General features: G+C 39.0%; 1 protein-coding gene across 3 annotated transcripts in view; it reads right to left on the bottom strand.

Moving 5' to 3' along the window:
• Nucleotides 1-16,159, bottom strand: part of BCAT1 (branched chain amino acid transaminase 1) — a 136,908-nt gene that overhangs the window by 66,040 nt on the left and 54,709 nt on the right. For all 3 annotated transcript variants that reach the window (XM_015151294.3, XM_001101021.5, XM_015151295.3), the window contains exons 4-5: nucleotides 3,519-3,629; nucleotides 420-539 (exon numbers count right to left, since the gene is read on the bottom strand). In XM_015151294.3, coding sequence (XP_015006780.2) covers nucleotides 420-539; nucleotides 3,519-3,629 — 231 coding nt within the window. The remainder of the gene's footprint in view (nucleotides 1-419; nucleotides 540-3,518; nucleotides 3,630-16,159) is intronic.

The raw sequence follows: 16,159 nt of genomic DNA on the forward strand, positions 1-16,159 counted from the left end.
TGTAGTACTAGTTACTAGGGAAGCTGAGGCAGAAGGATCACTTGGGCCCAGGAGGTCAAGGCTGCAGTCAGCCATGATCACATCAGTGCACCCCAGGCTAAGCAACAAAGTGGAAAAAAATAAAAATAAAAACAGAGAGAGACCTTGTCTCAAAAAAAAAAAAAAAAATTCATTTCCTACCTACCAGAGATATTTTGTATTTCTTAATAAACGTCTCAGTATTTTGTCACATTTAAGTATACAATCGAATTATAATTGATTTTGGGGTACGGTAAAAGGTAGGGATCTATTTCTTATTAGAAATTATATGGCCACAAAGCCGAAAAATGTTTACTATTTGGCTCTTTACAGAAAATGTTTGCTACCTCCAATAATAATTTGCCCAGCAAAGTACCCCAAAATAAGGAATCAGTTTGCACCTCAGTTCCGATGAATGTAGGACGAATATACAGACTAGCAGATGTTGAATATGGGACCCATTCTTGATCCAATTTCACAAGCTGTTGAATACACTCTAAGAGCTCTTCTTTGTCAAATACCTGAAAGAATGAAAAACATAACAAATGACAGAATTTTCTCATAATGTGACAATAATGATCCTCACTGAAGCATTTAGACTGTTAAAAAAAAAAAGTAATAATAATCCCAACACAAAGAAATAAGAAACGTTTGAGGTGATGGATATCCTAATTATCCTAATTTTTATTTATTTATTTATTTATTTATTTATTTATTTTAGATGGAGTCTGCTCTTTTGCCCAGGCTGGAGTGCAGTGGCATGATCTCGGCTCACTGCAACCTCCGCCTCCTGGGTTCAAGCAATTCTCCTGAGTAGCTGGGATTACAGGCACCCGCCACCATGCCAAGCTAATTTTTGTATTTTTAGTAGAGATGGGGTTTCACCATGTTGGTCAGGCTGGTCTCAAACCCCTGACCTCGTAATCCACCCACCTTGGCCTCCCAAAGTGCTGGGATTACAGGCGTGAGCCACCGCACCCGGTCCAATTTTTATTTATTTCATATTTATTCTAATCATTACACATTATATGCATGCATGAAAACATCACATGTACCTCATAAATATGTGAATTTATGGTACCAATAGAAAAAGCTTTTTAAGTAATAATAAAACCAAACCATTTTTTCTGTGATTTTCCCCCCAAAAATTGTGATGGGATGATGAGCCATCTACATGTGAAAGATAAGAAATTAGATCCCTACCTCTTACCATATCCCCAAATCAATTCTGGTTGGATGATTATACTTAAATGTGACAAAATACTAAGACTTTTATTAAAAAGCACAAAATATCTCTGTGATCTTAAGGTAGGAAAGGATTCCTAAGTAGGAGATGTAAAACACAAATCATAAAGGAAAAAATGGATAAAATGTGACTATTTGAAACTTAAGGACTTCTATTCTTCAAAAGATGTGAAAGCAACAAACAGGGTGAAGTTACTGGTAGCATGATCAACAAAGGATTTTAACTGGTATGTATATTTGGATGTCCCCAAAGTCAGTGAAGAGATAGATAACCCAATAGGAAAATGGGCAAACGCAAAGAGCACTTCATTTCTAAAGAAAAAAAATTACATCTACTAGATGGGTGATACTTTATAAAATAATTTAAATAGTCTCTGCTCACTTCCAAGGCAGAGAAACGTACTTTCAGAGATGTGATGGGTTACCTAAGGTAGAAATGAGTCAGTTATAAGCATCTGAGTAAAGTTCATGATGTCAGAATTTGTCTATTTAAATATTAACCTGTAACAGCAATAGTAGTATAGTAATGTTATAGAAACTGGGACTGCCAATCACATAGGTGAACCCTGTAGCACCTGCCTCAGCCCCTGGTATTGCTGTCTAGAGACAGAATTCAGTGAGAAGAGAACTTGACCACGAATAAAAAAAACCTGGATCTAATTTCTTGCCCTGTCCGTTTGCTCTGTGTGACTCCAGACAAGTCATTTAATCTCTCTGGACTGTTTTCTTCTCTGTACAAAGGCACTAATAAACTGTACAACGAATAACCTTCTTAGCAATGCTTTACTGCTGTGATTACACAGATAAGGATTGTGAAACCACATAACACAGTTGGTAGTAAAATTGATGTATAACAAATATTACTTCCCTTTCCTTCTGGCCCCATTTTAAAGATCTTTTCCCAGTGATCTAGCTGTAATGGGTAGAAGAGCGAAACTATGACCTAGTCCAAAGAATTTACCTTAATTTCCCCTCTGCTACCATATTATGGCCTCCAAAGGAGGTGGGTGAAATGCGGGTTACAAAAATAGGCAGAGGAATGAAGAGCACTTGGATTTAGCTGTCCTCGGGCTTCCTGAATGCGTAGCTTGGGCTAAATCCCTGAAGCTGGGCACGGTGGCTCATGCCTGTTATCCCAGCATTTTGGGAAACAGAGGCAGGCAGATCACTTGAGGCCAGAAGTTCAAGACCAGACTGGCTAACATGGTGAAATCATGTCTCCACTAAGAATAAAAATAAAAAATTAGCTGGGCATGGCTGCATGCACCTGTAATCCCAGCTACTAAAGAGGCTAAGGTACAAGAATCACTTGAACCCGGGAGGAACTCGGTAGTGAGCCGAGACTGTGCCACTGCACTACAGCTTGGATGACAGAGCAAGACTGTCTCAAAAAAAAAAAAAAATCTAACCCATCTTACAATGATTTCTGCTCCATAACAAACACTGTGACAGCCACGATTCAAGGGCCATGAGAAACTGTTTTGATATCTTTTTATCTCAAAACATTACTTAAGATAAAATATCGAAATAATTAAGTTACTATAGCTTGCTAGCATCTAAAGCAATTAGGCAAAAATATCCCCAAATTACCTGTGCTGCACACCATATTTTCCATTTTCAATATTAATTTCATGTGGTCTTCAAATGTTATTTTAGTTTGAGATACATTTTTCTTCCTTATTCTTTCATCTCTCACATGCATATGAATCCCCCACAGACACTGATTAAAAAAATTGTGGAATTGCCAAATGATATTATTTTCTTGGTTTTTTTGTTTGTTTTGTTTTGTTTTGTTGTTTTGACAGGGTCTCGCTTTGTGGCTCAGACTGGAGGGCACTGATGTGATTATCTTGGCTCACCGCAGCCTCCACCTCCCAGGTTCAAGCAATTCTCATGCCTCAGCCACCCAAGTAGAGGGGACCACAGGTATGTGCCACCAAACCCGGCTAATTTTTGTATTTTTGGCAGACATGGGGTTTCACCATGTTGGCCAGGCTGTCTTGAATTCCTGGTTTCAAGTGATCTGCCCACCTCAGTCTCCCAGAGTGCTGGGATTATAGGAGTGAACCACCGTGCCCGGCCATTTTCTTGTATTTTTACCTAACTAAAGTAGATCAGAAATAATGTTAATGTTCATACGGTTCATATGGTTTGACTGAATATTTATCTAACTATTCAGAAATTATTATTTGGTGGTCAACAACATGACTCATTACATTAAAAGAAACACAAAAGAAACTCCTACATTTACATACCGGCAGAGTTGCCCTCACAGCAGATCGATACATTCTATCCATGTTGAGTTTTGGCCGAAACAGTCGAATTTTATTATCTACTCCTCGAAATGCCTTCAATCCTTCAAATAACTGGAGATAAAACAGAAAAAATCTTAGAGGGTAACTACACGAAAACAACCCCTGTGTTCAAGAGACTGACTTTCCTATGGGTGCTCATATTATTCATCCCATAAAGCTGTTGACCTTGACCTCAACTTGAGATCATTGAATCCAGGAAAGCTAACAGTTGACTGGACTGGTAAAAACAATGGTTGAGGTGGGGGAAAGTTGTTTTATTATCAGAATTTGGTAGGAATTCCGAGTTCTCCTCTGCTTAGCAGGAGCCACACTGCTGAATAACACATTTAGGCGTTATTTAAGGGAGCAGGAAGAAAACTCTAGAATCACACAGCACAGGTTAATTCCCTAGGCAATGGAGATTGAAACCAAAGGCCTTGTGGCACCGTGGCCCCCAAAGAGTACCCCCATATCCTTTCATTTAATCTTGTTCATTTGAATGCTGGATAGTACATAATCCAGATGTGACTAGAGCTGGTTCAGTCCCTAAATCACAGAAATCAAGCAGCTCAAGACCATACTATGTACTATGTTAGGCCATGTCACCTCCCTCAAACAAAGTGCTGTCCCCAACAAACCACTGAGCAGGTATTTGAAAAGACTTCAGTAGATACATACTGATAAATACAGAGAAAAGAGAAAAATCAATAATTTTAGTGGGAAAATTTAACACAGGTTCTCTAAGTAATTTATAGAACAAACAGGCTAACCCTTAGTGAAGATATGGAAGATATGAACAATAGGAACAACAAACTTCCCTAACTGACATAGAGAGAACTCTTACACAGACCAGCTGTAGAATTCACACATTTTCCAACCACAAGATAAGCCAGAAATCAGTACCAAAAATATGACTGGATGCCATCCATATTTTGGAAAATAAATCCACCACTAAATAAACCATAGGTCATAGAACAAAAATGGAAATTAGAAAATAAGTTAAACTGAATGATAAGGAAAAGTAAGGCCTTTAAAGATGTATACCCTAAAAACTTAAGTGAGAAAAAAAGAAATACAAATCATGTATAATTAAAAAGCACAAAATTAGATGTTTTATTTAAGTACAAATATATTATTGGTTTATTAAATATAAGAGGACTAAAGCTTCAGTTAAAAGATAAGTTTGTTAGATTGGACTCAGCTGACAGTATCTGAATCAAAAAGACGGAAAAAGATACATCATGCAAATACTTTCTTTTTTATTATTTATTATTTTTTTCTTTTTTTGAGACAGAGTTTTTCTCTGTCACCCAGGCTGAATGAACTTCAGTGGCAAGATCTCTGTTCACTGCAACCTCTACCCCCTGGGTTCAAGCAATCCTCCCACCTCAGCCTCCAGAGTGGCTGGGACTACAGGTGCGCACCACCACACCCAAGTTAATTTTTTGTATTTTTTGTAGAGACGAGGTTTTGCCATGTTGCCCAGGCTGGTCTCAAACTCCCAGGCTGAAGTGATCTGCCTGCCTCGGCCTCCCAAAGTGCTGGGATTACAGGCATGAGCCAGTGCACCTGACCTGCAAATAATTTCTAAAATAAAACTGGCAAGGTTCCATTACTATTTATAAAACAAAAGACTTTAAGCCAAGAAGCCCTACTGAAGATAAAAAAGGCAACTTCAAGTCGTGCAATGGTTCACGACTGTAATCCCAACATTTTGGGAGGCCAAGGCTGTTGGATCACTTGAGGTCAGGAGTTTGAGATCAGCCTGGCCAACATGGTGAAACCCATCTCTACCAAAAATATAAAAATTAGCCAGGAATGGTAGTGTGTGCCTGTAGTCCCAGCTACTTGGGAGGCTGAGCCAGGAGAATTGCTTGAACCCAGGAGGCGGAGATTGCAGTGAGCCGAGATCACACCAGTGCACTCTAGCCTGGCAACAGAGCGGCAACTTCCTAAGGTTCAATTTAAACTTCATAATTTTAAAACTATACATACTTAGAGTGGCTATTATCAAAAAGATAAAAGATAAGTATTAGTGAGGATGTGAGAACCCTTGTACATTGAGGGTAGTGGTGTAAATTAGTACAGTCATTATGGAAAACTTATTGAGATTCTTTCAAAAACTAAAGATAAGACTGGGTGAGATGGTTTGTTCCTGTAATTCCAGAACTTTGGGAGGCTGAGTTGGGAGGATGGCTTGAGGTGAGGAATTGGAAGCTGCAGTGAGCTATGATTGCACTACTGCACTCCAACCTAGGTGCAAAAAATTAATTAAACTAAATTAAATTAAAATTAAAATAGAACTACCATATGCTTCAGCAATCCAACTTCTGGGTATATATCCAAAAGCAGAGGTCCCCAACTTTTTGGCACCAGGGAGTAGTTTTGTGGAAGATAATTTTTCCACAGGGATGAGCGTGGGGAGGTTTGCCAAGTGAAATTATTCTACCTCAGATCATCAGGGATTAGATTTTCATAAAGGCACACAACCTAGATCCCTGCAATGCACAGTTCGCCATAGGGTTCATGCTCCTGTGAGACCCTAATGCTGCCACTGATCTGAGATGAGATGGAGCTCAGGTGGTAATGCTCACCCGCAGCTGCTCACCTCCTACTGTGCGGTCCAGTTCCTAACAGGCCACACACCACTGCTGGTCCATAGCCCAGGGTTTGGGGACCCCATCCAAAGGAATTGAAATCAGTATGAGGTATCTGTACTCTCATGTTTACTGTAGCATTATTCACAATAGCCAAGATATAGAAGCAACCTGACTGTCCACCAACAGATGAATGGATAAAGAAAATGTGGTATGTATACACAATGGAATGTTATTTAGCTATAAAAAAGAAAATTTTGTCATTTACAGTGACATGAGGAACCTGTTGGACATTACGCTAAGTGAAACAAGTCAAGTGCAGAAAGACAAATACTGCACAATCTCACTTATATGTGGACTGAGAAAGTCAAAATGATGGAAGCAGAGAAGTAGAGAGTAGAATGGCGGTTACCAGAGGAGTCTAGGGGTTGGGGAATTGGGAGATGTTGGTCAAAGAGAACAAAATTTCAATTAGACAGGAGGAATACATTTTCAAGACTTATTGGATAGCATGGTGACTATAGTTAATAATAATGTATCATGTATTTCAAAACTGCTAAGAGATTAAATTTCAAATGTTCTCACCACAAGAAATGATAAATATGTGCGGTGTTGAGTGTGTTAATTAGCTTGATTTAGTCACTCTACAATGTAAACATATATCAAAACACTACATTGTATTCCATAAATAAATACAATTATTTGTCAACTAAAAATTTAATAAAAATTGTATGCACTTAATGACATGGCTTCAAAATACATGTAAAGATTATGATAATCTCATTCAGTAACATAGATGCAAGATATACAAAAGGCTAATACAACATGTCAAGTTGAATTCATCCCAGAAATGGAGATTGGTTTAACATTCTAAAAAATCAATTAATGTGATTCATTATATTAAGAGTTTATGGGGGAAAAAATTATATGATCATCTCATTAGATGTAGCAAATGCATCTGATAAAATTAAACTAACTTTTATGATTTTTTAAAGTTTCCTAGATAACTAAAAAACAAAGATAACTTCCCTGAGTGACAAAGGACAGCTGTAATAAACTCGCAACAAACGTTATACTTAATGGTAAAATGTAAAGGCTTTCCTTATCAAATTGGGAACATCGCAAATTGCCTACTGCAACCACTTTAAGTATGTACAACCAGTATAAAGCAAGAATAATGAAATTTAAAATATCAGCTTGGAGATGAAAAAATATAACTGTCATAGATCATAAAACACAGATGATACAATTACAGAGATAGAGAACCCAGAAAATCTGACAGATAAATCTTTGGAAATCAACTGTTTAGGCAAGCTGGCCAGATGCAAAATTAGATTCCTATGTAACAGCAGCAGTTAGAAAATAAAAACACTATTTACAGTAGAATTAAAAGATAGACTACTTAAGTGGAGAAAAATCTAACAAAAGAAGTGAAAGATCCATAAGGAAAACATAAAACTTTACCAAATTATTAATGTAGAAAGCAATTTCATGCTCATGGATAAAAAGCCTCAATATTATAAAGATGTTGATTTTCCCCAAATTGATTTAGGTATTCAATGTAATCCAAATGAAAAAAAAAAAAAAATCACATTAGGGCATTTTATTTTCTTTTAACAACCTGCATGACAAAAGTTTATCAACTTGATAAACTAAATCTACAAATTACATGGAAAGAAAATGACCAAGAATATCCAAGGTGCTCTTGGAGAACAAAGTGGAAGGACCTTTCCTAGCAGGCAAGGCTCATTATAATGACTGAGAGACCAAGACTGTGGCATTTATGCAGCCAAGTAAAACAACTGAACACAAACAGAGATCCAGAAGCAAACTCATGTGTACATGACAAAGGTATCATCGTGACATATCAGAAGGGAAAGAACTGTCTTTTTAAATGGTCCTGGGAAAACTGGGTATACATAGGTGGAAAAAAATTGGGCTCCTACTTCATACAAAAATCAGCTTCTAGGATTAAAGACCTAACTCTGAATGACATCAATACTCTAGGATGTCTTTATAATATAAGGTCAGAAAAAGAGTCTTGAAAGACACAACAAATTCCAAACATAAGACAGATTGACAAAACTGCCTTTAATTTAAATGTATTTCTTGTCATCAAAAAATTATAAAGACAGCAATAAAAAAGTGAACAAAAACTTGAACAAGTGGGCACTTCAAATAAGAACATATTTAGCAACCCAATAAACATACGAAAAGGCAAGCTGGAAACTGTGGCTCACGCCTGCAATTCCAGCACTTTGGGAGGCTGAAGCAAGAGGACTGCTGGAGCCCAGGAGTTCGAGACCAGCCTGGGCAACATGGTGAGACTTCGTCTCTACAAAAAATTTAAAAATTAGCTGGGCACGGTGGAGTACACCTGTGGTCCCAGCAACTAAGGAGGCTGAGGTAGGAGGATCACTTGAGCCCAGGAGGTAAAGGCCGCAGTGAGCTGCACCCCAGTCTGGGTGACACAGCAAGACCTTGTCTCAAAAAAATAAACAAATAAATAAAATCTGCCAAATGGCCAAATCTGCATTCACATTCATACTCTGTTCTTTCAAGTAAAAACGGTGCTCGATGAAAAGAGTAGTTCCACTTACAAACTCACGACAATCACATAACTGCTTTTCCTTGAGACAACCATAGTACTTACATATGTAAAAGTGCTTTATGTGACATTGCTATTTTATCACACAGAATATTAAAATGACATTTGCTCAAGAGCCAAGATTTAATAAAAATAATAATTGTTACTGTTTTACCAAGAACATTCTGAGGGAAAACTGTTATTCTTTTTATATTGCAATGGATGGCAGTAAAGAACATAATGACTGAGCCAGCACTTTGGGAGACCAAGGACAGAGGATCTATTGAGGCCAGGAGTTCAAGACCAGCCTGGGCAACATAGTAAGACCCTGTCTCTTAAAAAAAAAAAAGAGGCCGGTCATAGTGGCTCACTTGCCAACATGGTGAAACCCAGTCTCTACTAAAAATACAAAAATTAGCCAGGCATTGGTGGCAGATGCCTGTAATCTAAGCTACTCAGGAGGCTGAGGCAGGAGAATTGCTTGAACCCAGGAAGTGGAGATTACAGTGAGCTGAGATCATGCCACTGCACTCCAGCCTGGGTGAACAAGAGAGACTCTAGCTCAAAACAAACAAACAAACAAATATATATTATATATAATATATATAAAATATATTTATATAATATATATTATAATATGTATTATTATATGTATATATATAAAAAACTTCATGGGCTCCTTAGGTTTATCATCCCAAGAGCAGACACCACTAGTAGGGTACCCAGGTCTAAGTCCAAAGGACAGGCAAAGGTCATCTGCCTGCAGGTGGTATGGGTATCTATGCAGTGTCTGCAAGACCCCTTGTAGCACAGGGCAGAATTGGGATGGGAAGAGATATGGAGTGGACCATGTCATCTCTGTCTATACGTAGGTCCCGGGCCCCATAAATGTTAGGGTTGGTCCTTCCTGGATAGATCTTACATAATACTAAACTCAAACAATAAGGGGTATTCACACGTGCACAAGCACACACACACATGCACGCACACACACAATATATATATTTATTTTTTCATTTACATTAAGTTCAAAAAGAGGCAAAACTATAATGTTAAGAATCCACACACTCCATAAAGGAAAGCCAAGAAAGGTTATCACAAAAGTAAGGATAATGGTTACCAGTAGAAAGATACAGAGTTTGTGATTTGAATGGGACATGCGAGGGCTTCTGTGATGTTCAACTGTTCTGTTTCTTTATCTGGATGGCAACTATGAGCATTCATTTATTAGTACACATTAAATAGTACATACATGTCTTATCCATTTTTTAAAATTATGCTTTATTTCACTAAATATTTATTTAAACCTGAAAATGAAGTGCCTATTATCAACTTTTCATTTCCTTTAATCCACGTTCCCTACTCACAGTTCGCGTCTCTCCTCCACTATTTGAAACCTTCACAGTTATCACTATTTGAAACCTTCAGATATTAAAAATTACTTTCAGATATTAACAAAAACCACATGTAGTTGCAGCTCTCAAAATAAAATGGATTCTAGACTCAATAGGTCCAATGATTGGAGGAGAAACATGTTCAAGGATATTACTCCTATTCAATTTTACATTTAAAAAATGAAACTATTATTGAACTTAAAAGTCAGGTTGACATTGAATCATGTGATGTCCTAAGTCTATCAGTCTAATAGAAACAGTAATATCTATGAAAAAGCCTGAAACATAAATGGAATAGATGTTTCACCACAATATTTGGGAAGAAACTCTTTGAAATACAATCCCTGCCTAACTTTTCATGTGGGGGTTAAAAAAGAAAGAAAACAGGCCAGGCGCAGTGGCTCATGCCTGTAATCTCAGCACTGAGGCAGGCAGATCACTTGAGGTCAGGAATTTGAGACTAGCCTGGCCAACATGATGAAACCCTGTCTCTACTAAAAATACAAAAATTAGCCAGGTGTGGTGGTGGGCACCTGTAATCCCAGCTACTTGGGAGCCTGAGGGAGGAGAATCTCTTGAAGCCAGGAGGTGGAAGTTGCAGTGAGTTGAGATCAGGCCACTGCACTCCAGCCAGGGTGACAGAGCAAGACCTTGTCTCAGAAAAAAAAGAAAGAAAGAAAACACTTCTTTGAGAGCAAGGTCATGGCTGGTTTGCTTGCCATCCTATTCCAGGCACCCTGCACAGTCCTGGGCACATAGTAGCCACTCAACATTTATTAAACAGGTAAACAGGGAATGAAATGAATATGATTGGTAAGAAAATCCAGGGACCCTGAAGTTCTCTCCACAAGGCAATCACACTTCCTAGATTCCTATGACACTATAATAATGATGATATAGGAGTTAAGAAGAAATCACTTGCAGATAGTGAGGGTACGAGAGTCCTCAGTACGGTTTTTGTTTTAATGAAAAGCAGCCCCTTTCTAACGAAGAGCAGCCTGTAAAATCGAGCTGCAGACATAGATACCCACAGTTGTGTCAATCATGTTGAAGATGGTGGCTCCATCTTCCCTTCTCTTTGTCAGCCACCTGTACAGTAAGGAGCAGACAAGATGGCGCCAATCAACTGGAAAGCCCATTTGCATAATAAGATTAGGGTGGGGCAACCAGACTTCCCGGTGCGCTATTTAAACGTCATACCTGATCAAACCAATCTGTTAGCCCTAAGTAAATCAGACACTTCCTCCTCAAACCTGACTATAAAATCCAGCTCATCTGCTGCTGGATGGTCTTTTCCACTCGAAGATCCCTCTCTCTGTACAGAGAGAGCTGTTTCTCTTTCTCTTCTGCCTAGTAAACCTCCACTCTTAAACTTCTCATGTGAGTCTTTGTCCTAAATTTTCCTGGCATGAAATGACGAACCCCAAGGTATATACCCTAGACAACGCAGTCACTTCAATATCTGGCCTGTGAAATCCTAGAACCCAATCTGGCACTCAGAGGAAAATGATACATCCACTATATCTCCCCATTTATCACTCATGTATCTCACAGACTGTATTTTCCATGAAATGGCCATACAATATTTCCAGTCCCCCAGGGTCTTCCAGAACCCTGACCTTCCTCATCAAGAAGTGGAGTGCTTTTTTCCTCCTTTTGAACTTGGACAGGCCTTTGTAACCATCATGACTGAAAAGAGTAAGGCAGAAATAATACTGTGTGATTTACAGTTCCTGGCTGGTAACTCCCATAGCCCTTGTTACAGTCTTTTGTTATAATGCTGGGTGTGTTAGGCCTCAGGGGCAGGAAGCAGAATCTCTCGGACCTCCTGTCCTCCTTTCTGACTGTGAGTCTTAAGATCCTCTCCAAAGGCGCTGGGTGGCTCATGCCTGTTGTCCCAGCACTTTGGGAGGCAGAGGTGGAAGGCTCACTTGGGCCCAGGAATTCAATATCACCCAAGGCAACATAGCAAGACCCAATCTTATATTTTAAAAATAATGAAATAAAATATAAAACCCTCTCCAGTGAGGGTCCTGCCTCATACCCCAGGGGAATGAATATTGACGTTAAGCTTCCATAAAAACCCAAAAGAATGAGTTCAGTGAGCTTCCGGATAGTGGAACATATGGAGGTTCCTAGAGGGTGGCACACCCAGGGAGGGCATGGAAGCCCTGCACTCCGTCCCCCAATACCTCGCCCTACACATCGCTTCATCTGTACGCTTTGCAATATCCTTTATAATAAACCACTAAACCTAAGTGTTTCCCTGAGTTTTGTGAGCCACTCCAGTAAATTAATCAAACCAGAAGAGGGGGTCATGGGAACTCCAACTTGATGCCAGTCAGTCAGACATTCCAGAGGCCAGGACTTGTGACTGGTGTCTGGGCCGGGTGGGGGTGGTTAGGGTCTTGGGGAATGAGTCCCCAACCCAAGGGATCTGACGCTATTTCCAGGCGGATAATGTCAAAGGTGTTTGGACCAGAGCGACTCCATCCTGATTAGCGGCTGGGTAAAATAAGGCTGAAACCTATTGGGCGGCATTCTCAGGATGTTAGTATTCTAGGTCACAGTAGGAGATAGGAGGTCGGCACAAGATACAGGTCACAAAGACCCCACTGATAAAACAGGATGTGGTAGAGAAGCTAGCCAAAACCTGCCAAATCCCATATGGCAATGCAAGTGATCTCTGGCTGTCCTCGCTGCTCATTATAAGCTAATTATAATGCATTAGCATGCTAACAGACACTCCTACCAGTGTCATGACAATTTACAGAGGCCATGGCAATGATGGGAAGTTAACCTACAAGGTCTAAAAAGGGGGAGGAACCCTCAGTTCCAGGAATAGCCCATCCCTTTTCTGGAAAATTTATGAATCATCTACCCCTTCTTTAGCAAATGATCAAGAAATAATCATTAAAATAGCCAACCAGTCGCCGTCAGAGCTACTCTGTCTATGGAGTAGCCATTCTTTTTTTCCTTTACTTTCTTAATAAATTTTCTTTTACTTTATGGACTCGCCCTGAATTCTTTCTTGTGCAACATCCAAGAACCTTCTCGTGGGGTCTGGATTGGGACCCCTTTCCTGTAACAACAGTGTGGGAATTGAATTGGAGGACACCCAGCTGGGATTCACTGCTTGGTGGTGGGGAGAAATCCCCACATCTTTGGTCACAGAAGTCTCCTATGTTGACTATTGTGGTGGTGGTGTGAGAGTAGAGGGAAAACTCAGTTGGACCATTTTTCCTGAAAGAGTAATTTTGAGGCTAGGGCGTAAACAGCAATAGAGCTTCCATCTGGGCTCAGTCAGCTGAGACATACGGATTTTGGGCCCTAGGTCAGCACATAAGAAGGCTGCCTACTCTGACCGCCATGCTGAGGAGGCCACATGGAGAACAAATAATGCCGGAAGAGCCTTCAACTCCTTGAGTTTTGCAGCCCAGATGGCAATGAAAGTGACCTCTGGTCATCCTCGCTGTTCATTATACACAAATTATGAATCATTAGCATGCTAAGAGACCCTACCACCAGTGCTATACGAGTTAGGAAGCCTGTAAGCCGACTCTAACCCCAGGCACTGACAGCAACCATGTGACAGACCCCAAGCCATCCTAGTCAACCCTAGAAACATGAAAAATAATTTTAAAATGATGCTAGTAATTTTAAGCTATTAATTTTGTCACATGGTGGTAACTATGCAATATACAATCCAGTTATTAATACAAAACATTTATTTTACTTATATTGTAAGCAGAAGACTAATAATAAAAGATTTTGGTTTTTAACAAAGGATAACAGTAATTTGAGAGTTTTTTTAAAACTACCCTAATTACAAAAATCTAAATTGGCAAAACTAATCAAAGTAGAATGAATTCCAACTCATCTAAATAGATGGCCAAAGAGGAGGTTTTTTTTGTTTGTTTGTTTGTTTTAATAGAGTCAGGGTCTCACCATATTGCAGCCCAGTAGGTCTCAGCCCTTTTTTACCCAGCCCCTATTCAGGATGGAGGCACTCTGGTTTGAACGACTCTGACATTATCTACGTGGAAATAGCACCAGATCTAGTGGGTCGAGGGCTCATTTCCCAAGAACCCCATCTCCCCGAAACTGCTGAAGTTGCAGGTATGAACCACCCCACCCAGTCTTCAAAGAGTTTTCAAAAACCAGTGACCACCAAAATCTTTTTTAACTTCCAGAAATGACATTAAATCACTTCTCATTTACTTCCCATAGGCCAGCAATTCCCAAAATGTGGTCCCTGGAGCGACAAAATTAACGTGACCTGAAAACATGTTAGAAATGAGAAACTCTGGAGGTGTAGCCAGGTGATTCTGATGCATATTAAGTGTGAGACCCAGTGACTTGGGCTTGGACATATTCTTTCTTTCAAATTTAAAACCACATCGCCAGGTGCAGTGGTTCATGGCTGTAATCCCAGCACTTGAAGAAGCCAAGGCAAGAGGACCGCTTGAGCCCAGGAGTTTGAGACCAGTCTGGGCAACACAGCAAAACCTAGTCTCAACAAAACACATAAAAATTAGCCAGACATGGTGACATGTGTCTGTGGTCCCAGCTACTCAGGAGGCTGAGGTAGGAGGATTGCTTGAGCCCAGGAGGTTGAGGCTGCAGTGAGCCATGATCGTGCCACTGCACTCCAGCCTGGGTGACAGAGCGAGACTGTCTGGAAAGAAAGGAAAGAAAGAAAGAAAGGAAAGAAAGAAATAAATAAAGAGAAAGAAAGAAGGAAAGAAAGAAAGAGAGAGAGAAAGAAAGAAAGAAATGAATGCACTTTATTTCACATGTTCTTTATTATACCTTATGACATGGTGAGGGCTTGTGGGAAATAATGAAAGAACTCATTCAAATTGACCTAAGAGGAACAGATGGGAACAGAAACTTAGATTCCTAAATTCAACATTTTGTGGATATATATGGACTGTGAATATCTTTCCAAAATTATATGAATTTATAATTTTGAAGGAGTTAATTGCAAAAGCATCCTAGTAATTTTGGTGTATACATTTAGGGGTTATATAACACAAAGAAGCTTCTCATTGCAACCTCAGCTCCACCCTTAATGCTGTGTAATATTAGTCAAGAAGCAACTCTTCTGAGCCTCCTTTTATAATGGATGGGACCACTGCTTCAAGGGTTAATTATTATTGCTAACGACTGGGCTCTCACTATGTGCCAGACATGACTGTACATGCTTAAATTACTTTATTTTATACTTATGAGATCACTATAAGATAGGTATTATAACTACCCCAATTTTATAGATAAAGAAATTAAAGCACAAATGATTAAATTCCCCAAGTCATAAAGGTTCCTGCAGAGCAACTGAGACTGAATTTGAGCCCAGGAAGTCTGACTTCAGAATCTGAATGCTTAATCACATGCCTTCTCACTGAAGGTAATTAAATGAGATGATTCTATATGGAACATAATACAGAATGTATTACAGGAATTCAATAAACAAAAGTCATTATTTTATCATTATATCTATTAATATTTTACCATTACCATATTTTAACACTTAATAGGAAGACTATTACCATATTTTAACACTTAATAGGAAGACTATTATTATTTCCAGCACCCCTATTATTCTGGGAAAGATGTCCAAATCATTGAAAAGTAAAATACAATGAGAATCAAGATAATGGGACATATATTGTGCATCTGATTAACTGTGTGTCCTGAAAAGGACCAGGGAAAGAATTCTCTAAACATTTTATGCTTATAATTATTTCAACTCATGCCTGAAGGAGGACATTTAATTACATGTTCCTTAACATGCATAACTAGACATTATTGCTGGTCATCAAAACATGGAGTGAACATTAAAATCTAATCATAATATGGTCCTCAATGACTCTTTCTCAATTATTAGAAGATCTAAGAAGAGAGGTGACTTATTAAAATACCAACAGTGCTGGCTTTTTAATTGCCAATTTTCCCACCAGCTGTCCCTTCTGTTTGCTCTAAATAATTTTTTATTGACATCACAGAAAATACAAGATTATC

Source organism: Macaca mulatta, chromosome 11 (assembly GCF_049350105.2).
Source record: "Macaca mulatta isolate MMU2019108-1 chromosome 11, T2T-MMU8v2.0, whole genome shotgun sequence".
Lineage (NCBI taxonomy): Eukaryota > Metazoa > Chordata > Mammalia > Primates > Cercopithecidae > Macaca > Macaca mulatta.